Below are 23,694 nucleotides of genomic sequence, written 5' to 3'. Positions count from 1 at the left end.
CCCTAAACCTTCACAGCAGCTCTGTGGTGGTGTTAAACAATTATCCCAGGACAACATTGAGGCTATCCACAAGGACATCAAAATAGAAATAGTCAGTCAATAAACCCTGAACTGATTTCGATTGAAAATCCCTAGGTCATCAGGCCGCATAGGCAGCAATTCCTAATGTCACTTCTGCAGCGAGCACTCCACTCACAACCAGGCAGTTCACCATATCCTTATTTATTTAATTCAATTGAGGCGCTGTAGAGGAGAGGCAGGGCACAGGAGAAACATGGATATTAATTTTTTTTTGCAAGTGCTGGAAATCAGCTTGCTCTGTTGGCCACGCCCCGACCTGTCTGCTCTTAATGTTCTGCTTTTGTTCTCACAATACAGGTGACTTCAGGTTTACTTTCCAGGTTGCTGCAGTGATTCAGCAATGGGAAACAAAGGACTATCATGCACAGGCATAACTTAATGGGACAACACGCAGGTTATTTATTTGAACAGTGGCTCAAAATCAGTGGGAACTGCAGGCAGTGCCGCTTGAAGAAAAAGAGGGGAAGGAACTTAAAGAACAAAAGAGCAGAAAAACATAAGAAACTATTTATGTTTAAATGCCAAATGAGCTTACGGAGACAAGAGAGATGGCCTAGCCATGTTCTTTAAATTGGCCCTTCCATCTTCTGTCTCTTTTAGTCTGATTCACAAACAAGAGATGGGCTGGTAGCAGTTTGTTGTGAAAATACTCTTAACTCTTTCCGTGCTGATGACGGAACCGCTCCGTCATCAGCCGCGGTGGCGCTGTGCTGATGACGGAGCGGTTCTGTCATGGCCCGCCCAACGCGCCTGCGCGACGCTGATTTCGCGCCTGCGCGGCGCCGATTTCGCGCCTGCGCGGCGCGTTCTATTAAGCGGGCGGGGCCATGACGGAACCGCTCTGTCATGAGCACAGCTCAACCGCGGCTGGTGACGGAGCGGTTCCATCACCAGCATGGGCCTGCCGCGCGGCCCCCCGCCCCCTTATCGCTGCGGCGGAATAGCCGCCGCAGCGATGTGGTTAAGGTCTTCCTAGTCAAATAAATCATCAGATTTCCAAGCCAATAGAAGTTAACTGTAAGAGGTATTGTTTTATTCTAGCATCCTTTCCCCTCTGTCATCGTATTTACTTTGTGTTTTTGTGCTAAAAGTTTGTTACAGGGACATCCAGCATTCCATATGAAGGATTTGCATCTCTCCGAGGGAGCAATGGGCCAAGAAGATTCTGTGTCGAAAAATGGGGGAAAATTACAGCACTTCCCAGGTAAAACGTATAGGGGTTTTGAAAGTTTTGGTGTCAAAGCACGATCATTATGCATAGTTTGAAAAACACATGTTCTATTATTAGTGAACTGTTCTTCTTGTGAGGAATTTTAGATGACTGGGAGGTTTGGTGTGTGAAAAAGATTAAATCTTACATCAAAAGGGAGGACATTGATTGGGGAGGTTTCTGAGATGTGGATTGAGTTTTATGGAAGATCAAAAGAATACCTAAGAGAATCTTGTAGAGAACGTCATGATACTTTGTATTTGCAGAGTAGCACCAGCCCTGATAACAGTAGCTTTATGGTCCAGTGTCTCTAGATGATGCCTTAATTATATTGAGACTATCTCTAAATTTGTGCCGATCTACCTCAGGACATGGACTGGAAAACCCCACCACCCTAGAGGGGTTAAGGCAAAGAGTTGTCAACCTGAGATCTACAGCTGTAAGAGTAGTTACGTTTCTTCAGTTGAAGATAGCTGACGCTAGTTTCAAACCAATGTGTGAATCAGCAACTGAGTTGCTCCGAAAAGCAAACTGGCCAGGACATAAATTCAAGCATAGTCCCCCATGTGATTACCATTTCCCATGAAGGGATAAGCCAAACTTGTAACAGGTGTTCTCATATTATATTAGTGAAAAAGAAAGTAAGGTTAGGCATACACAATATTTGTAATTGTAACTATGAGACAAACCTCAACAGACCCCCATAATAGTCAGCAACTATCCTTTGCTGCCCACTATTTGGTCCTACTGTAGTAATCAGGAGGTAGTGTGCAGTAAGGCATTGCCATGACTCTAGGTTGTGATGTACTCTCTAAATAACAACAGAGAAGAACTGCAAAATGTTTGGTTGCAATGGGTCTTGAATAATGGCAGTGACACTGTAGGTTTGAACTGATGTAACCACTGTGGTTGTGATTCCTCATAGGCCAAGGCACGATCTATAAATTAACTGAGCATCTACACATTTGGGTAGTCCTCAAAAGGTCTTTTAATCACTCCAGCAGAACAGCTCTTAATCATACATTCACAGTTGTTGCTGTCTTACCAGCACAAAGAACAAGGGATGCTGGAATCTCAAAAGAGCAGTTCTGATTTTTTTCTTTAGGATCACAGGTTATCAGCAGCTAAATCTCTGAGAATCACATATCTGATTCAAATTTCTCCAGGTTGTACTTGTCCCTCTCCTGGTTGGCAGACACAAAACCACCAAGTTGGAATAAGCATTAGCATTGACTCGCATGAGATGTTTACCAGAAGGAATGGCCTAATAGTTTTAGAAGTGCAGCTTCAGTGTGCAGGCTGGATACAGGCTTCGGTTCCAGCACACCCTCACTGTGCAATGGTGTGTGGGGAAGCATACTAAGCCACTTCAAGGCCTTCCAGCTATGTGTTACAGGCTGGGAAGGAAGAAGGCATGGGGGAGGGTAGAACACAAACCACAGACCCTCAACCCACCTGAATCTTGGCAGTTGTCAGAAAGACTTGGGGCAGAATCCACTCTACACCATTCCTCCTCTGCCTGCATTAAAGTCAAGTGTCTGATCAGAGAGGTGAAGTTCTTAAACGTCCCCACCTTTTGTCCACATCTACTGCTCCATTCGTGGTTACATGGGCTGCTTTGACCAAACAGTTGCCATTGGTCCCCATCACCACACCGTTTCATTGGACTTTTATAATAAGCAATTAAACACAAACCAAACACTACTGCTAAGCATTTTACAACATTTATTTAGGTGAAGGTGCTAAATATATTAAAATATTAAGAATGTTGAAGCGATGTTGACTCAATGACGCCTTAAGGATATTTTTAAAGGGTGATTGCACTATTTCACTCATTCATCCTTTTAAGTCCCCTTGAAATCGAGTCAAGTTTTTCAATACATAAACATTACTTTCTGTAAAAAATTGATGTTGGGGCGTGGCCAAGATGGCGGCGAGGTAGGACGCACTGTTCTCGGCTCCTGCCCGCCGCCTTTCCTTTCCAGGACAGCACGCCCCCTGGGAACCACATAGCCTGGGGTGCAGTGGTAGTGGGCCGAGGTGGACACTGGGCCTGGCCGGTGGCCGAAAGTCCAGCTCCCGTAGCTGGCGAGAGGCCCTGTTGGGAGCTGCGAGGGATTGACCCGGTCGTCCCGCTTTTGGGCGGCCTCAACAACGAGGTGTGAAGAACTGTAATCTTCATTCTCAGGGAATACTTACTAATAAAAAGAACTTGGCACAGAAGCTGAAAATATGAAAAGACACCTTTATTAAATTTAATAAGCGAGGCCACGTCACACAGAAGCCGTAGCAACTGAATGAGGTAGTCTGAGGAATACAGAGAACAGAGGCCTTTTATATGCTCTCAGGGTTACAAACTTCAGCATACAAGTAAGGGGCAGTCCTAGCTTTTGCAAGCATGCAAAATACCTAGCATTCCTTCTTACACAAGCCGGACAAACCCATAATAAAAGCCCCACAACCCTTATCATAAACAGACCATAAAAGAAGGAACAGAAAACAGATAAGGGGTGTGTGTGTGCATACCGAACTCTACAATGTCCTGTGCTTTGATCCTCAATCTTGATCAGCTAAAGGGCAGGAACTGGTTTAACAAGGTGAGCTTCAGGCAACAGGGTCAGTTCACTCAGGTCAAACAGGAGTCAGCACAAACTCAAGCTAAGGTCTACATGTCCTTAAAAGACTTGTTTCAGCCACAATCATGGCCTATGTGAGGGCAACCACAAAATGGCTGCCATGCACAAAATGGAACCCACGGGTTCAGAATTCACAGAACCTCAGACCCTCCTTTTGCCCTTACATAGGCAATTACTCAGTCTGTATCTGAATCGATGTCAATATTATCCGTTATTCCCTTCACTAAGGCATTATTACTCGAATTATCTTTCATGGAACGCAAGGGATAGACTTCGTTGGCATAAATAAACATCGTCTGATATGCCCATACAGAACCATTGTAACTAAATGACAGAACCAAATAGGGAATACCTCTATCTGTAGTATGTGGCATAAAACCACACACCCAACAATTTGTGGTGTTCATTACTAACTGGTGTTGATGCAGAAGCTGTACAAACGAATTATTCACAAATTCCGACCTTCTAATCTGCTTGTGTTCAGGTAAGATATGAAAAGAATACAAAGAAGTAGTAGTAGGAAAAGACATAGGTTGGGAGGTGGGTGCAGAAGTCAATTGGGTAGTGAAAACAATCTCACCCATCAGAGACAACATCATGCTTAAAAACACTAGAAAACACGTTTTTAAGAACATATAGACAACAGGAGAAAGTAATGACCACTATTACAAACAAAATTTATCGTTTTTCACAACCCTAAGCAGAAAGCAAATCCTAAAATTATCTAGTAACATTTTTATGGCTCTATGGCTCCTATGCATTTCAGTAACTTATTATATGTTCAGGAGAAACAGTGGCGAGAGGTGAAAAGGGAATACTCTTCCACAGAGAATGGACTTTATTCTGCTTTTACTAAACAGATTACTACTTTAAAACAATGCCAGCAAAACAATAATGATCAGTCTCCTCAAACCCATTTTATGCAATCACACGGAAACCACTTTTGAAACCAACTATGCTCAGAGTCCGTTCAAAAGCCTCTCTGGCAGGCTTCTATTGTCCATCATATCTGCTCCAGTTGTTGCATAGGCCTCTTGTTTCAGGCCTCCCATGAAAAATAGTGTTTTTCAGTATCCGTTGGAGTGCCCTCCTGGCAAACACTCATAGCTCATTCGAAAGTCTCAATGTCTCAAGGCAGTGCACCAGTATCTCTCCTCTGCGTCAGACACTACAGATAGCATGATCTTCATTGATCATGAGCACAAATCATCTCGTGCAGACCCGGGACCATTCTCAGACTCCAACACTTATCATTCAGTGTCAGAGGACGCTCAGGCTGCTCTTTCATGGGCACCAGAATGGAGTGCCTTTTGCCAATCTTGGATCCTCCGGTGCACTGCACTTCCGTTGGAGCAAAGGAAAAGGGGGGAGGGTGTGGCCAAAACTCAGGCCAAGGGACTCAAGGGACTGCACACTGTCAGGGGTTACCAGTACATGACAGGCACTCTTTTGCACTGAAATTCTGGTTCTGTGATGTCCAATGCTGTCTGATGGAGCAAGTGCGATGCTTTAAACAGTTCATTGTATAACAAGGGGACTGAAAATAGGTGGCCTGCAATCTTGAAAGGAGTGGCCATACGCCATGGGACAATTCTGCGTTGAAATACACTGTCATTCTCAAAGGCAATACAAAAACAAAGGCAGTAGGCAAAACAGTGCCTCTAGGCTCTTCAATTGGGTTTCCGTGTGAGAGCATATCCTTCACTATCTAAGGGTAGATAGCAACATGGGAATTCTATCTGAATGGATGTCCTCACACATAGTGGCATCGTCTAATGGGGTAAACACATTTTATCTCAATGATTACATATAGGTGTTCCTAAATTCCTTATCTAGAACATCTCAAAAGAAAAATCGCATAATACAGATTATCAGGGAAAACAGTCTGGTTATACAAAAGGGAATTATACATAAGATGGGGGCCCATGGTACATTACTGCATTCTGAAAGTGTGAACCTGAATAATTCACCAGCAATAAAGAAATGGGCTAACTGGTGAAAAGAATATGGAAAAGGGAAATGGAACTAGGACACAGCTAAAATCCCAATAACTAGGCACGATGCGCTTGGGAGATAGTCAGGCATGTGACACAATACCAAGAGTATGGGTGATACACAAAAGGTCAAAATAATACACAAATTTAAACTCTACCACTGGCCGCTACACCATATACGGTAATCTCAGCTAATGTTCCAGTTCCTTCTTCAGGGAAAAATGAAACCTGGTTTCCTTTATGGTACAAGGCCATACACTATTTAGGAAGCAGAACAAAACTGACTAATGTAATATAAATATTAGGTCACCATGCACAAAAGTCACAGATCTATAATTTATCCTTACGTCCAATTCAGGATACATAATTTTAGGGCTGCCTGTTCCTTAAGGGGAGGGGCAGTACGTGACTAACAGCATGTGACACACTTTGGCTCTGTATATCTCTTTTTTATTTTCCTTCAAATACCATTAAAGCCAAATTTGACATACACTGATGAAGTGTTGTCTGTTTTTCTGTGAAATTTAGTGTCAAAGCAAATCTACCCAACTGTTTGCAGGATACACATTGTCATGTATATCCCTTCACAACACAGGTAAACTTGTAATAGTATTATAAGCAGCAACATAAAACAAAAACATGCAAAAAAACGCACAAAACGGACATGTCAAGCCATCAGATATACTCACTGTATATCAAGCACAAAAAGCATAGACAAAACAATAGCATATATAAATGAGCGGTGACGCACAACACCAGGTCATGTACTAACAATATTCGGGCCTGCTTAATTTGTCAGGTTTAAAATCCTCACCCTCCTTTTGACAGCAAATCACCAGGTAGTGGAGATTTGGCTGTCAAATGCAACTTACTGTGTGCCACTTCTGACACACAGGACCAGCAGGAACAATTCATAAAAGGATAAAATGCAAGAATATGTAAAATGCACAAATATTTCTTTTCAAAGAAATTACGCAAAAACACATCTCTTTTCAACCAACCAAACTCACGTGTCTTGTCAGCCTTAAAATCACCCAGAACAATCCATGAATGATCTGTGAGCAGAAGCAAAAAGAAAAAATACACAACACACAAAAGAGAGACATTTCTCATGACAAACAGACATCAATTATAACTTTTAATCAGAAGACAAAACATGATACACATTAACAGACACAAAAAAAAATTCCATTACTTAACTGTTACCATCTTGTCAGTCAGCTTGCAACATGAAGCCCTTTTAACTTTCCAAAAGTAAAATTCTTTCACTGACACTCTGCGTGTCCCGTGCGCCAACACCCTTTAAGGCCCTGCTTTTCCAAGCAATCATTTCTCCATCTGTTTACACTTACTCCAAACTCCCACCTTACTGACCTTAAGGTCAAAATCTGCCTTGCTGGCTCCTCAGCCCTCTATCTCTTCCTCACTCTTAAGGCTGAAAAAAGACAAAAAACCTTCCCAACTCTTTCTAACCTGCAATAACCAACCCTATTTAAAACACATGATATATATATATTACTCCTGTTAGGGGCTACAATTTATTTCTATACTTAGATTATTAAAACAGTTACTGTGACTAATTCGCAAAACATAATAACATAACATACCATCTTTAGAACAGATGTTTGCTATTACCCTATGAAATGGTACTCATTTCAGCAACATTAAATGAATCTTACTGGGCCATTTAAAAGCAAACCCCAAATGGGGACAGTCTGCAAATTTGTATTATACCTAAATGTATGCATTTACTGAAGCCTAAAACACTTTAAAGCTATCATAAATGGCAAGAATGCTGTTTTAAATGGTCTATTTTACCCAAATTCGACTTTGATGTTTGGAGCACTTAAAAATAAATATCCTATACTTGTGATACATATTAATCATCCTCAGAATGTTCTTTACAAATTACAGAGATTGGACATTAGACCTATCCCATGTAAATCCTTAGAAAAATGAGTTTTTTACGCCTGCGCTAGGTAAGATGTCATATGCTAATGTCCTCATTATGCAGTGCAACACAACTCAAATTAAATTATAATGCTAGGGGGTCATAGTATGAGTATTAAGCTTCATGAATAGTAAAAAACGAATTTTGTAGCACTTATTTTTAATAATTATTTTTCATAATTAATCATTATTTTAATAAACCCAATCATTTTTGCTAATTTCACATATAAAAGCAAGCTGCAACCCTTGCCTATCATTTTAGACGCATTCATTCATAAGCCTAAGCACAGAAGCCTAACTTGAAACATGACAAAATTTGAAAGTGTTTGCCTGTTAATTTCCAATACAATGTATGTAAGTAAAATGCTATAAATTTGTTTTTCTACAAAAACACACCATTTTCGTTTTTGAGGCTTTTTTTATTCCTAGTGAATGTGAATTTTAATTTTATGTTTTTAAGCATTTAGACATTTTGCTTAATAGACTGAAAACATCAAGAAAAACCATGAACAGACATTGAGCTCATTTCAGACATAAACAGAAAGGGGTGAAACACTCAGGACACACAATACGGCGAGCTTTTAGCCATGCATTTCATAAATAGCGCCATCGCAATTTACTTACAGAAGTTGCACTAATGGGAAAACCACATAGACATTTAAACACACATTTAACCCACAATTCAATACTCAGGACAGAAACCAAGGACAGCCCACAGACTGTACTTAAACCAAACCATTTGCAAATACTAGTTGTAAGTCATATTTACAAGAAGCGCTTCTCAATAGTGTTCCAAAAGACTGCAAAAACAGCCCAACAGACTGATGTACATCCAAGAAGCGAAAATACACTCAATTCACTAGCTTTGGCTAGCAGAACACCAAAAAATCGCTCTGCATATCTTCATTCATAACATTGCGCAGAACAAAGTATCCTTATTTTGTATTATGTCCATATTTCAATTCCCTGGGGATGCAGAATCACCAAGGAAGAAATATGTTTGTACATCTAAACCTATTTAGATATTTCCCGCTAGGGGGGCCGGCTAATTTACTTCACATCACACTATGGTACCTTCCAAAAAAGCAACACATTTTTCCATGTGAGCTTGAGAACAGGCATGCCAAAAAATACTGCGGAATACGCAAGTATTATAATCAAAGTGGTGCTTAAGGTACTTTTCGTACGTGCACCGTTCAACTAAACCAAATGGAGAAATATCTCCTCATTGCCTGCCTACACAAATTGCAATTCGCATATACAAACCTAAACAAATCCAAAAGTTGGCCAACACAAAATTCCGAAGTTCCAAAGTTACAGTCCTAAATTTGCTAAGACCAGGCATCTTATAGCTCACTAATCTAGCTTCAAACTTCAAGGGGTTATCAAAAATGATATACTCGCAAATATACGAGACCCTCGGCTTTGGTAATTGCAATAACTAAATCAAAACCTTTGGTAAATGCAATAACCAAATCAAAACCAAGAAACCAAACAAAGTCGTGGGAGCGACCCACTTGTACTTCTTATTCTTACTAATCAAAAGGTTATCCAAATTCTAACTGTCAAGTTCTACATGACCTAACGGTCTTTTTTAGAATACTCACACCAAAAAGGTTCTCAGTCAGGAGTGACATCATGTGGAGGATCAAAATCAGGAAGATCAGAAATATACTGGGCTGCAGAATCAAAGAATTTCCAGAATCCCTGTGCACAGAGTACCTCCTTAGTAGAATCCTGTTCTGTCCTCCTCAGTAGATTTCAGTCTCCTGACAAGATCACTCCCACAGAAAGTCACTTCTCTGATGAAGACCCACATGGGGCGCCATTTGAAGAACTGTAATCTTCATTCTCAGGGAATACTTACTAATAAAAATAACTTGGCACAGAAGCTGAAAATATGAAAAGACATCTTTATTAAATTTAATAAGTGAGGCCACGTCACACAGAAGCCGTAGCAACTGAATGAGGTAGTCTGAGGAATACAGAGAACAGAGGCCTTTTATATGCTCTCAGTGTTACAAACTTCAGCATACAAGTAAGGGGCAGTCCTAGCTTTTGCAAGCATGCAAAATACCTAACATTCCTTCTTACACAAGCCGGACAAACCCATAATAAAAGGACCACAACCCATATCATAAACAGACCATAAAAGAAGGAACAGAAAACAGATAAGGGGTGTGTGTGTGCATACCAAACTCTACAATGTCCTGTGCTTTGGTCCTCAATCTTGATCAGCTAAAGGGCAGGAACTGATTTAACAAGGTCAGCTTCAGGCAACAGGGTCAGTTCACTCAGGTCAAACAGGAGTCAGCACAAACTCAAGCTAAGGTCTACATGTCCTTAAAAGACTTGTTTCAGCTACAATCATGGCCTATGTGAGGGCAACCACAAAATGGCTGCCATACACAAAATGGAACCCACGGGTTCAGAATTCACAGAACCTCAGGTGGTTGTCGCACCACAGAGGCCAGCAACCCCCATCCCGGCTCTCCCAACACTGGCCCGCGGCCCGGTGATCCTCAGACGGGGGGGGACAGCTGCACAGCAGTCGACTCACCGGGGAGGCTGGGTCCGACCAAGCCGGCAGAGGCGGACTGACTGCGAAGCTGAGGAGCGAGAACAGCATCGGAGACCCCAGCGACGTCCCGGATGAGTGCCGAGGGACCCCCGCAGATCAACGCGGATGGATAGCTGCCGCGGCCTGACTCCACTGGGCACGCTGTATCGCGGGGAGCCCCGGCCTCAAGCTTGTCCAAGCCGGCGAGAGACGTGCGGGCCCTGGCGGAGTGCCACGCGAGCCCGCTGCTTCGGAGGCGCTCGGCCTAGTGGGCCTTCCAGATTAGGCCGGTAGCGGGACAAAGACTGCTGGAGGTACCACCTGCGAAGACACTCCGGAGACACAGGCTGGGGTGTACCGACCCCAGAGCTTCCTGCCCGACACGAGGTGAGCGACCACTGCAGTGGTGATGGGCACGGTCGGCGCCTACATGCATGAATACTGGGGACAGACTTGAGATGCCTGATTGAGGAAGAGGGCCACACTCTGGGATCTTCTTGGCGAACCGGCAACGCTGACAGCGCCTGCCTTGGAGAACAGAGAGGGGACCGGGGTGTTGCACCCGACAGCGCCTTCCGCACCTGGTCCTGACACTAGCCCCCTGATGACACACGACTCTCTTAAAATCCTTACACTCAATGTGAGGGGCTTGAACAATCCAATCAAACACAGGGCTCTCCTTCATTATCTAGAACACTCGAAGGCAGACATCTGTCTACTTCAGGAGACTCCCCTACTTTCCAAAGATCACCACAGATTGCGGTCTAGGGTATTTCCAACACAACTACTTTCCTCAAATACATCGAAATTGTCTGTGGTAGCTATATTGGTATCCCGTTCCTTCTCCGGGAGGGTCATCCAGAAGGTAGCCGAAATCAGGGATCACCTCCTCGCCCTCTAGTTCATGCTTGCGCGACTGACTCTCACTGTAGGTTCTATATAGGCACCCAATGAAGGGCAGACCAAGTTTCTCCTTAAGGCTCTTCGAGAAGCAGCCACGGCTTTGGACAGACACTTATTATTGGGGGGGACCTCAACATTGTTTTTGATAATGGGTTAGATCGTTCCTGTCAAAGATCGGCCCAAGCGGGCATTCTTCCACCCGCGGGGCGCGAACTGCTTCACGACCTTGGGCTGACCGATCTCTGGCGTCACTACCACCCACGCACCCGCAGTTACACTTTCTATTCATGGGCCCACAAGACATATGCGCGACTGGATTATTTTCTTTCATCCTCATCCCTTCCGGCCCATGCACTAGACGCTGACATACTGACGGCCTCCCTCTCGGACCACTCCCGTGTCCTTGCTACTTTTCGGCTCCCGCGCTCGCCGCGCACTTGCAGACACTGGCGCCTGCGTGACACACTGCTACATCTCCCACCAGTGATTGCCCAAATCCAGAAAGCCATTGTGGATTATATCACCCTTAACGCCAACTCCGACACTTCCCTAGTAACTCAATGGGCAGCTTTAAAGGCGGTCCTTAGAGGAGAATTCATAGCGATCTCCTCAGCTCACAATCGAGAAAGGGACCGGAAGAAAGCGGAACTCACACCGAGGGTTGCGGAACTTGAGCAGCTGCACCAACGAACCGGCGGTCCTCGTGCATGGTGCCAGCTCTGTGTGGAACGGAAACAGCTGACTGCTCTGGACCAAGATAGGGGCGAATATGCGGCCGTTAGGCTACGCCACCCCTATTACGCGGGGGGTACAGATGCAGCCGTCTCTTAGCGAATAAATGCCGCAAGGCCATACAGAGGGAGGGAGTCCAGACTATCCGGATACCGGGGGTGAGCCAATGTCCGAGGACGCAGATATAGCCGAAGTCTTTTGTGACTTCTATGCGGACCTCTACAAGGGAGACCCTCTGGATCTCCAACATAGCGCCGAATATTTAGCAGCTGCTGGAATGCCTTCCTTGTCTCAAGCACATGCCGACCACCTAGACAGGGCTATACAGATAGAGAAAGTAATCTCAGCGATCTCCCGCCTTAAAGTGGGTAAGTCACCTGGCCCAGACGGCTATACGGCAGCCTTTTATAAAACCTTCTGCAACCAATTGGCCCCCATCTTGACAAGACTGTTCAACACTTTTGAGCAATCAGGAGCGATTCCGGGTGAGATGCTTGAGGCGGCTGTGGTCGTTATTCCAAAACCAGGAAAAGACAGGACGGCACGTAGTGCGTATAGGCCTATATCACTACTTAACGTAGATCTTAAACTGTACACAAGCATTTTAGCGGCCCGCCTTGCGCCATATAAGGCCCAGCTTGTCGAGCCAGATCAGGCCGGTTTTATCCCACAGAGACAGACCAGTGACAACACCAAGCGTATTCTACACCTGAAAGAAAAAGCGTCCCGCACTCAAGGCGAGTTCATGCCCCTGGCCATCGATGCGGAGAAGGCATTCGATAGGGTGCACTGGCCTTACCTGGAGATGGTCTTAATAGCACCTGGCTTCGGTGAGAAACTTCGCACCCGGATCTTGAATTGCTATCAGTCACCCATGGTGACGGTCCGGGTCAATGGCCACACCTCCTCGTGTTTCCCCATCGGGAGGGGCACCAGACAGGGATGCCCCCTGTCGCCCCTCCTCTTTGCACTCTATATGGAGCCTTTAGCACTTAGGGTCCGACGGAACCCTCGCATAACTGGCATTAAATTGGGGGGGATACCCATACCGTAAGTCTTTACGCAGACGATATTCTGCTATCTCTGTCGGAATCAATCACAGCTCTGCGCTCCCTGTTTATTGAATTATATAGCTTTGCCCAGGGATCGGGCTTCAAAATCAAAATGGACAAATCCGCGGCTCTTAATAACTCCCTCTCTGAGCACACCCTAACTCACTTCCAGGAGGAACACCCGATGCAGTGGGCGACGGCCGCGATCCCATACTCAGACGTCCAGCTCGCCCCCACCATTCAGGCTACATCTGACATCAATTACTCCAATCTCCGTGCTTCGCAAAGAACTTACTAGGTGGAAACACTGCCCAATGTCCTGGCTAGGAAGAATTGCATCTACGAAAATGACTTGACTTCCTCAAATTTTATACATCTTCTAAACCCTTCTCCTCCGGCCCCCTCAAGGCTGGATTCAACAGACTCAAGCGGACCTATCACGCTTCATCTGGCATGGTCGTAAGCCCCGATTCCGGCACCAGGTTGCGGTCCTACCACCAGAGAGGGGAGGGGTGGGGGTTCCCGACTTCCAGCTATACTTCCATGCCGCTCAGCTCAGGTACCTAGTGGAGTGGCAACGTTTGGAGTCGGAGAAGCATTGGCTGTTCCAGTATCAGGCAGTAGCGGGCAGGCCACTGCAGGGGGTCCCCTTCCTCTCCAAACATCATCGCCCAACCAATCGCTATGCCTCATACATCACTAGCACCACTTTGGACTCTTGGGACCGCACCAACATCTCGGCACAGCTGACCACCTTCCCATCACCCCTCACACCGATTTTTGACAATCTGGAATTCCAACCTGGCACAGATACCCGGGCCTATCATGATTGAAGATATTCCCCCTGTAGATCCTTAGGCCACCTTTTTGACTTGGAGGGTGTCATTCCATTTCCGCAGCTCAGAGAGTACTATGGTCTTGCAGAAAAGGAGCGTTTGCCATATCTCCAGATTAGACACTGGGCACTACACCCACATATTAAACCGCAAGCACAGCGCCTGCTGTCTCGTTATGAAAAGTGGCTGATAACATGCACCTCAGACAAAAAAAGTCATCTCTGACCTTTATAAAATGCTCCTTGCCAACACCACCCACACATACAATGCAAGCCGAGCCCATTGGGAGAGCGATCTGGGGAGAACCCTGAGCCATAAGGAATGGGAAGGCATCTACCATAGGGCACGACACTCGGCCTACCATATGGGCCTCATAGAAACTTTAACCAAGATTGTCACCTATTGGTATTACACGCCGGAGCGCATACACCGCTTTGACCCCCGGCGGAGTGACTTATGCTGGAGGGATTTGGGGAGGTGGGCATGTTGGAACACATCCTTTGGAGCTGCGCCCGCATACAACCATACTGGTCACAGGTCCTTGACGAAATAGATTTACATTTTGAGACCCAGGACCTCGCTTCCCCTCCTACATCCTCCTGGGTTTGCCCAACCCGCTGACGTACCCACTCAAATCCCGGAAGGGTCGGTTGATGGCGATAGCCCTAGGAGAGGCCATACAGAAAATTTTGATACACTGGCGCTCTACCCAACTCCCCACACACAGGCTGGCTTCCGAGACTCTGGCATGTGTTGGGTATGGAAAAGCTCACCCTCACACTGGCCGGTAGGGGGTCGGAGTTTCCCGAACTATGGCGTCCCTTCCTGACTCTCCTGGTAACAGTGTTTCGAGAGCTGCATGCCCTACATATCTCCGATTATTGCGTCTCCCAGACACGCAACTTCCGAGCAACGACTCCACGGGACATCGTAGACAGCGCCGCTGGTCAGTTTACTGCCACTCTTTTTGTTTTTCTTTCTTCCTCCCCTTTTTGTTTCTGGAGGACGAGGGGTGGGTGGTCTGGGTGGAGGGTAGGGAAGGGGAGGGTGGTTTAGGGGGGTTTCTCACTTCTGTTCTTCCTTTGTAATATCCATTGACCCGCTCCATGCTTATTGCCTGTGATAATGATGTGTATTGCGATCCTGCGGTCACTTTCGCACGATGATAGAGGAGCTGAGGGTCTTGATGTTCCTACCTGTTTGAAATTCAATAAAGAGATTTAAACCATAAAAAATTGATGTTATGTCCCTTCCACAAAGGGTCCTTTGAGCAACATTTATTATTTATCATATGAAGGAATTTTAGTTATGCCCACCTTGTATCTGATTAGCCGCCAATGGTGACGTTTAGCTGCACTCTGCTCCAATGTTGCAGAATACTCAGATGGACATTCTGTGTCATTTAGTCTACATACTTGAGCTGGCAAGATCACACGATACAGTATACCACATTAAATTCCACTCCAACTCTAATAAATAAAAAGGCAACACAACAGCCACATCTGTAGCACGAATCAATGGAGGAATATTCCCATTGAGGCATAACTGTACTTTTGGCTAGAGGAGTCTCCAGGCTTTCAACAAATTATCTCTTAAATAATTGTTTCCTTTATAAACTAAAAACTAATACCAGGATAGTTAGCATGCCAGTGATGCATTCCCCAATACAGAGACCAATACTGAAATTGGAAACACAGATGCACTGCTTCTCAGTTGTGGGTGTAGGCCTGTTTGTGAGTAATGGTTCTCTGGGACTATGTCATGCCCCTTTCATAGCATGTCTCGTTAGACATTTATAATATATTTTACGCCTTATGCCTCCGCTTCCATAAAATAGTCTTATTTCAGTTTGCAGTTGTACAGGATCCTGAAAACTGTCCATAAGGGAGGTTATCCCTCAGGGACCCCAGTTGGTGACTTTGATATTGGAAGATTGAGTTCATCTCTGTAGGGATTCTGTATAATCTAGTGCACAGCTGTGTTCCCTCTCCCAAGACTTTAACCTTAAGATCTAAGTAGCTTACAATGTGTGCCTCACCAAAATGAGTAAAAATTTATTTGTTGCTACATTGAGTGAGACGTGTAAAGAACACACCAAGATACGACCTACAATTTGTCCAAATCAAAAAGCCATTTTCAATGTAGTAGAGGCAACACTGAATGTTTTGGTAAAAGGAATGGAATGGCCTTGGTTAAACAGGCATTGCATGAGGGATATACTAATTAAAAGGTATTCCGAAATGGACTTGCTGGTCTGCCCGGGGCTGACCGATAATAGCTGGTCATAGCGTAGGGAAAGCCTGTTGCTCCTTCAGTGCCCATACCAGGTCTTGAAGGGTTTTACAGGAAAACAGCTAAGGATGATGAGTGTTGCTGGTAGTTTTGAACTTTCAAAGTGAAGCTACATTTGCTGTTTGTTTTTGTTAATGATTTTCCATAAATTAGTGTTAACTGCTTGATTGATTGCTTGTAAGGGGGAGGGATTGGGATGTATTGGGAGGGATGATTTCCAGTACTACAAGGTCCACTCAAACGATAGTCTGGGGAAGAAGGAAAGATTGATATACGGTTTTAATGTTTAGTTTTAGAGGGCAAATGGACCAATGAATAAAGCCTTTTGCAGTTACCAACCATGCAATTCACAAGATCACAGTGTTTGCGAGCGCAAAGGGGCTCTTTTCAATGTACAAAAGCCCCTGTGAGTGCTATATCCCTTAACAATAAAGAAGCCCTGCTAAACTTGGTTTTGGTCGATTTAAAAAAAAGGTGGATTGTCGGATCGTGCTGGATCTATATTCAGGGGCATGTGGGGGCTCAAATTAGATCATTTGGGAGGTGCAAACGAGTATGGGATAAACGTATTGGAAAGGTTTTACTACTATCAATTACCACACGAGCTGACACCATCTTAACAAAGGCCATTATAGCAAGTGGGCCATTAACGGACTTCTTGGAAAAATTTATAACATTAGATAGGACAAAACAAGCAGTCTCAAAAGTCTATAAATGTATTTTGACCCCTACTAAACAACCAAAATATGAATAGGTGAAAAATGAGAGAGAATGGTGGAGATGCCAGGAAGTGTTTGGGAGATCCTGTCAAGAGGGACCACTTCAAATAATAAGTTGATCCTTAACAGATAATCATTTCTCTTAAAGTAATGATGTGCTGTATCAAACTGTGGACATAATTAACAGGATCTTTCCAGGGACTTCAGATGCATGCTGGCGAGGATGCAGGGGGAAGGGTAACCCCTTAACATTTAAAGGGATTAGCCAGCAATAGGAGAGGATATCCAGTTCCTGAGACCAGCTAACTGGGACTTTCTGCAGAACAAAGAATAAAGTTTGAATTTTCAGTTATTTTTTTCAGGAAGGCCATAAAAACCCTTTTTCTGTTTTCAGAAAACAAAAAAACAATGGCCCTGATAAGCTGAGAGTATTGTCCCTGCCGATTGAGGCTATTGTGTGTTTTCCCTACCTAGAATAGCTATGCCTCATGTTGATATCAATGTTTGAAAACTACTGACAGTCGCCCTATACTAAATAGAGTGCGGCTGGCATCACCTTGACCTGATGTCCATGTGGTGGGTAGGACCTCACGTCAGAGGTTTGTGACAGCAGAGTCAGGTGAAGCTCTACTGTCAGAAACACAACACTTTCCTTGAATCTAAAAATATTCTGCGCACCATGGGCTTGGCAGGGAAGGAGCACTGCTAATTTATGGTGGTGCACCCACTCTCAAAAATAAAAAAATCCTGTAGGTTTCTTTCTAATAGTTCTCCAATGAAAACATCAAGTGCACAGTCAAAAAGAGAAACTCTGTTCCTGAACATGACCGCAGCAGGTGCACTCCTAATACGGGCCATGCCTCTTGCTCAAACAATTGCAACCCCAACTGTTACACATCGTTTTGTCCTGGTCACTTCAGGCTTTGGCACTTCCAAATGGATTTGAATGCTGGTGCTGCCTGCGGCATCTATGAAGCCAGACCTAAGGAATTTGTAGGCCCAATGGCTCCCTAGTTTTTCACCTTGTGTAAATCCACCTACCTTCACATGGTTTCATGTTATAACATGTTTACATTGTCCAGCTATGAATTACTTTCATAAAGATTCCATTGTGCTGATTAATCTGTGCTTAGTTATGAGCAGCACAAAGATGATTATGTACGTTGACAGCAATAGTTGGCTGAAGTTATGAATTATGCAATTGCCATGTTGGGTTCCAGATATTGATTAGATATTTAATGGGCGTCTCTAGGCTTCTAGTGTTTAGTGCCATAGTTGCGTCAACGCTCCTGGTCTGGTGCTAGATGTTTTCCATCTTTAGATTACCCACATTGTTTACATGTCCACATTGTCTCCATAGGCCTGCTGCTTCTACTGGACTCTTTCATGGCAGTCATTAACGGTGCTCTCTTCCTTCTTTTCAGGGCTCACACATGTTTCAACCGACTCGACCTCCCTCCGTACCCATCCTTCTCAATGCTCTATGAAAAACTGTTGACAGCGGTTGAGGAGACCAGCACGTTTGGACTCGAGTAGTGTGAGAACCGCAGTGCCCAGCTCACAGTTGACTTGTGCTGGTCTATCATCTATAGAATCGCGGAATGTCTGTTCGGGTAGGCGATCGAAGAGTTCTGCCCAAACACTGCGACGCCATGAACTCATAACACTACTTCGCCTCAAAGGGCATAAGCGAATTGAGAAAGGCACACAGCGCTGTTCAGTTGAACCTGCCTGAGAAGGATGAAAGGCAAACTGTCTTTCGATCAGAAGTTCTTCCTGACCGCCAAACTATCTACAGTTGTTATATCACAAAGACAATACGTGACCACGCTTTAACATCACAACTACTGAAGGATGAACAAAGAGAAAGAAATTGGATTTTACCAAAGGTCTTGCAACAGGCCAAAGTGCAAAATCACTCTGTCCCAACCACGGAATTATTTGAAGCCAAACAATTTGTCAGCGTCTCAAAAACGTATGGAACCTGATTTTAATGCCTCAAAAACATATGCTAGAAAACGTGTGACTTGTTACTAAGGCTACGAGTGCCTGCTTGGTGTGCAATGTAGAGTTCAGCTTTATTTAGTGGAAAAGGTTCACTACCAGTCAACAGGAAATTACGTCAGATTAATGGCTTGCAATAAGGAAGTTCATGGCAATGCATATGCAAATGGTATGTGTGAATGGCAAGAGACACATTTCAGTGAAGAAATACTAATACCAGGTTTTATACTTTATAGTGCATGAACGAAATCTAAAGACAAAATAGCATTTTACCACAGCATATCAGAAACAAAATTGTACACAATGAACTTTTGATTATTTTTATAAGTTTATGGTTGGGAGTTCTACAGACAGTACCTAAGAACCCAGCCTACTAAACTCATCTACTTCTTTCACATTACATGTTCAATCAGATATTGTGTTTATTCTTTAAGCGCTCTCGAGAAATGAAATGCCTTTTATTTTTATAAGGGTAAATGTCTCCTAAAAAAGTATTTTGCACTGAATGTACCAAAGTTGGAGGAGCGTTGTGAAAAGGCCTCACAGCACTAGTGTCACGCTCACAAAATGCTCTGGAAAGTAGATATATCTGTACAGAAGATCCGTCACCTTGCACCGTCCTGGGCAGCAGGACTCTGCACGCAGTAATACTTTTGTAATATTCCTTGTCACGTGACACTGCCATCTAATACATCTTTTCAAGTACATTAGATTAGATTTTCTTTCTTCGAAGTGCCCTGAAATGGCCGTGTTTGAATATAATTGTGATACAATTGCGGGTGTTTTCATATTTTCTCCAACTAAGTTTTTTTAGGCGACACTCGTCACAAAAGACCACCCTGCCTGCGGGAAGAGGAGCCGTTCCGTGAAGGACGCCTCTTTTGCTGTTAGTCAAGAGCATTTTTGTGGATTGTCATTTTCACCAGGGAACCGCGACTTTTCTACTGTTTGAAGAACATGTGCCTCACCAAGTCATTATGACTGCAGAACCAATGGCTTTATGGCACCCAAAGGCATCCTTCGTTGAAAAGGGACTTGTTCATTGGCTCATATCGATAATTTGTGGAAGTATCAGTTCCTGAAAAAGACAGGAATGTGAAATCTGAAAAAAGGAACCATGTCACATTCCTTCCTCTGGAACCCTTCTTCAGAGTTTCAGAGAAGTTGCCTGGCCTTTGGAATAGGTCTTTAAAACAAAGCCAAACCTACAGTCATATGTGGCCGTTTTCTTTTTCAAACGCATACCTATCAATGTTGAGTACTTTTATTTATCGGCTGGATTTGTTTAATGTTTTTTTATTTTTTACATACAGTGATGCTCGACCATGTTCGCAGTATCAGAAGTGGCAGTGGTGCACAAGAGATTCCATTCGATAATAACAGAATGAAAATAAATAGCTTATTTATTCATTTCACCGTGGTCTCAATTTATTGTTCTGCGTATTTGTTTTCTTGCGCAATGGGAAATCGTTTGTTGGTGTAATAATATCAATAAGCATCTTTAAGAGTGGAGATTTCAACATTGTTCATGTGCAGTAGTGCTTGTAACTATCAAAGAATAAGCCTTTACTTGGCTTGACAGTAAAATGAACACATTGAGGAACGTGGAAATGGATTTACTTACCTAGAATTACATTTTCTTGCCATAATATCAAATTGCTGGGCGTTGCGTAGGTGATAATGTTCTGCTTTTTGTGGCTATAAGAAAGGCATTCATGATTGAGAAGCAGGATTATATGTTACCGTTCCATCTTCAAACCAATCTATTTCAACAATGCATTCTTCCACAAAGGCATACATCAGGAGCATGAGAAATATATTTAAAGATCATAGTAGGTAGGTGCAAGTTAAAATTCAAAGCTTACTCAGTTGGGATACAAGTTGCTCAAAGTATATTCGCTGAATGTCCCTCACTGGTTGCAGCACATCGGAAGGAGCAATGTATATCCTACATGGCTTACTACTAAGGGAGAAGAGGCCGGATTATTTCATCAGAAATACACAGAAGGCTATGTATTGTCTCAATCAATGGTGTTTTCCCATCAACAAAAAGCGATCCACGTACCCAGCCAGCAAGACATTCCTGGGAGCTAATATATATCTTCAATACTCTACCCTGTAGAGTATTGAAGATATATATTAGCTTATTTTTTGGGGGTTACTACTGATAACTGTGCTTAGGGTGGTCAAGTGTAATGTTAATACATATCATCAGCATTTTACAGTGATAAAATATGTTAGTAGCTCAGCAGGACTTTCCTTCATCAGAATTAGCTCTTACTACAGAAAAGGTTGGAGACCGCTGCTCTACAGCCTTCCCAAAGAACAAGACATTATTATCAGTCCAAAGGAAAATTCCTCTCAATCACATGTTATAGATTGTGACAAGGAAAAAAATCGTGAGAACTATAAACAAGGCAATTGCTGGGCTTTTATTTTGTGCTAAATTATTTGATTTAAATTGTGCTGGTTTTCATCACAGTTTTATAATTTTGATGTACTTGTGGTCACTCAGTTATGTCTCTTATTGCTCCCTTTTCTGCGTTTTGCATTCAATACCTGCTTACTGTTGGGATTCTTGAAGATTTTCATAGTGGGTTACTTGTGGTCTATACCTACCTGCTAGCAGAACCCAGTTGCGGCGGCCATCTTTTCTTGCTTCCTTACTCAGCGGTCTAGTATTTTGGTGACCGACCAAGTATATGCAGAAATGCACTTGGATATTTAGAACACCTGGCTGTGCGACCCACATGAGTGTATGTAAGGCCATTGCTGGGCTTTTAATTTGTTTGCTGAATTAACAGTTTTTAGATTGCACTGTTTTTGTCACTATTTATCATTTCTATTTTACAGGCGCTCACTTAGTTACGGCTCCTCTCGCTCCCATCCTATAAGAGCTTGTCTTTTCTTTTGCATTCAATACCTGCTAACTGGTGGGATGCCTGTAGATTTTTATAGGGGGTGATTCATGGTCTTCTACTTGCTGGGCTCTGCCAGTGGTGGCAGTCATCTTTTGTTGTAGCCTTACAGGGTGGTCTAGTATTTTGGTGACCGGCCAAACATGCGTAGAATTGCGCTCACGTATTTAAAGCACCAGTCTGCTAGACCTCACAGCATGCATGCCAGCGGTGTACTGAAGATGTGCCAAAGGTAAGCATGTCTGTCCTGCCTGCAACCTGGATGCAACAGCAGTCAGCCATGCTGCCCAACTGACATCTACATCGAGGACCTACTCCAGAAAGTTCCTACTCATCCTTGCACCTCCATCGACCATTTCTTTGGGTAAGCAACCCATTTCCCCAACTGCCATTGTGGCTCAAATATCTGCCTCCACCTCGGCAGGTAAATACATCTCTAGATTTAATGCCTGTCTGTCTGAATGTTCGATCCCTGGTCAAACATGGAGATAAAAAAACCTACATTTATGGGGGACTGCTATCTTACTATATTCCTCCTGACTAAAACATGACTGTAAGAATGTTCTGCCCTCAACCATTTTTTCTCGCAAGTCCAAGAGAATTGCACAATGCTGCATGTCAATCCCTCTGGTAATAATGGTGGGAAAGTGGTTATCATTTATAGCAATAGCATTTTGGTGAAAAGCATACTAGAAGAAGGGAAAACATTAGTGCAGAATTTCTTGCTATCTTTTTTCCCCAATCTCCAATTTCACATGGTTTCTGATTAATCGTCCACAGGGCCAATCCCCCAGCTTTGGGTATTCTGGAATAATGTACACTCCCTACCACAATCGTGAAAAATCTTGAACTCTTATTCACCTACACCCTCTCCTTTAATTCACAGATATCTAATGTCTTAGCAACTTGCTTTCTTCATCTTCGAGTTTTGGAAAAATTCTTCCTTCTCTTCTCTCTCTACCAGTCATTCAAGTATTTGCGGAGCACAGCCCTGACAAAACACATGCCTTTTATTTGGGGCTCCCTGCATGTAACACCTGTCAACTTCAAACTGTGCAAAATGCTGCAGCACAATCATTCTGATGCGACACTCCTCCATCTCAGGCTATCTCAGCATCACACTGACCACAAGCATGTGCTCTTTAAATTTCACTACATCGATTATAAAGCCAACATAACAACGCCCCTTCTTTCATTCAATGAACGCTTATCAAGCGCGACCCATCTCACCCTCTGTGCTCCTCCAGAGTCTTCCGAATTAAAAGTGCCCAGGATTAGGGAGGATTGTCAGGGTGGCAGAGCCTTTAGCAAGAAGTAACTTCCTACCTGTAGAGATAAGACCTCTTTCCAACCATCTTAACTGTAGGAGAAAACTGAGACCCCTTCTCTTTCTATTGCTTTTTGAACACATTGTACATATAGTTCAGTGCCAGGGCACCTTTTGATATTCCACTGCTCTATAAATACAATAATAAATAAGTAAAATGATAGGAACTATGAAATGCTGCATTTATCTCGTGCCAAATAGCATGAATGGCTGAAAAACCAATGATCGCAGACTACAAGGGACAGGGAGGATGTTATGGCAGGCAAGACGGAAGAGGTCCAGAAAAATCTCGAGAAATGGCACGCTTTCAACAAGAGAAGAGGAAAAAATGTTCTTAAACCTAAAACTGGAAATGACTTGGCAGAGCCGTAAATTGAGGCGATGTATTTTCACATGAATGGGCACTGGAGCACACTCCTATTCAATATATTTTGTTTAAAAAAGGAAAGAAATTTAGCTCTGAAGAGAATGCAATTGATT

The 23,694-nt window shown here is 43.6% G+C and overlaps 2 protein-coding genes across 6 annotated transcripts in view; one reads left to right on the top strand and one right to left on the bottom strand.

Annotated features, from left to right (window-relative positions):
• Window positions 1-20,379, top strand: part of HECW2 (HECT, C2 and WW domain containing E3 ubiquitin protein ligase 2) — a 1,154,081-nt gene extending 1,133,702 nt beyond the window's left edge. For all 4 annotated transcript variants that reach the window (XM_078680421.1, XM_078680420.1, XM_078680424.1 and 1 more), the window contains 2 exons: window positions 1,173-1,285; window positions 18,390-20,379. In XM_078680421.1, the coding sequence (XP_078536547.1) occupies window positions 1,173-1,285; window positions 18,390-18,501 (225 nt within the window). In that variant the 3' untranslated portion in view covers window positions 18,502-20,379. The remainder of the gene's footprint in view (window positions 1-1,172; window positions 1,286-18,389) is intronic.
• LOC144822660 (uncharacterized) overlaps window positions 1-23,694 on the bottom strand; it is a 422,286-nt gene that overhangs the window by 374,407 nt on the left and 24,185 nt on the right. The gene's annotated exons all lie outside the window — the stretch shown is intronic.

Source organism: Lissotriton helveticus, chromosome 3_1 (assembly GCF_964261635.1).
Source record: "Lissotriton helveticus chromosome 3_1, aLisHel1.1, whole genome shotgun sequence".
NCBI classification, from domain to species: Eukaryota; Metazoa; Chordata; class Amphibia; order Caudata; family Salamandridae; genus Lissotriton; species Lissotriton helveticus.
Note: the sequence above shows the minus strand (reverse complement) of the source record. Positions and strands in the feature narration are given on the sequence as shown.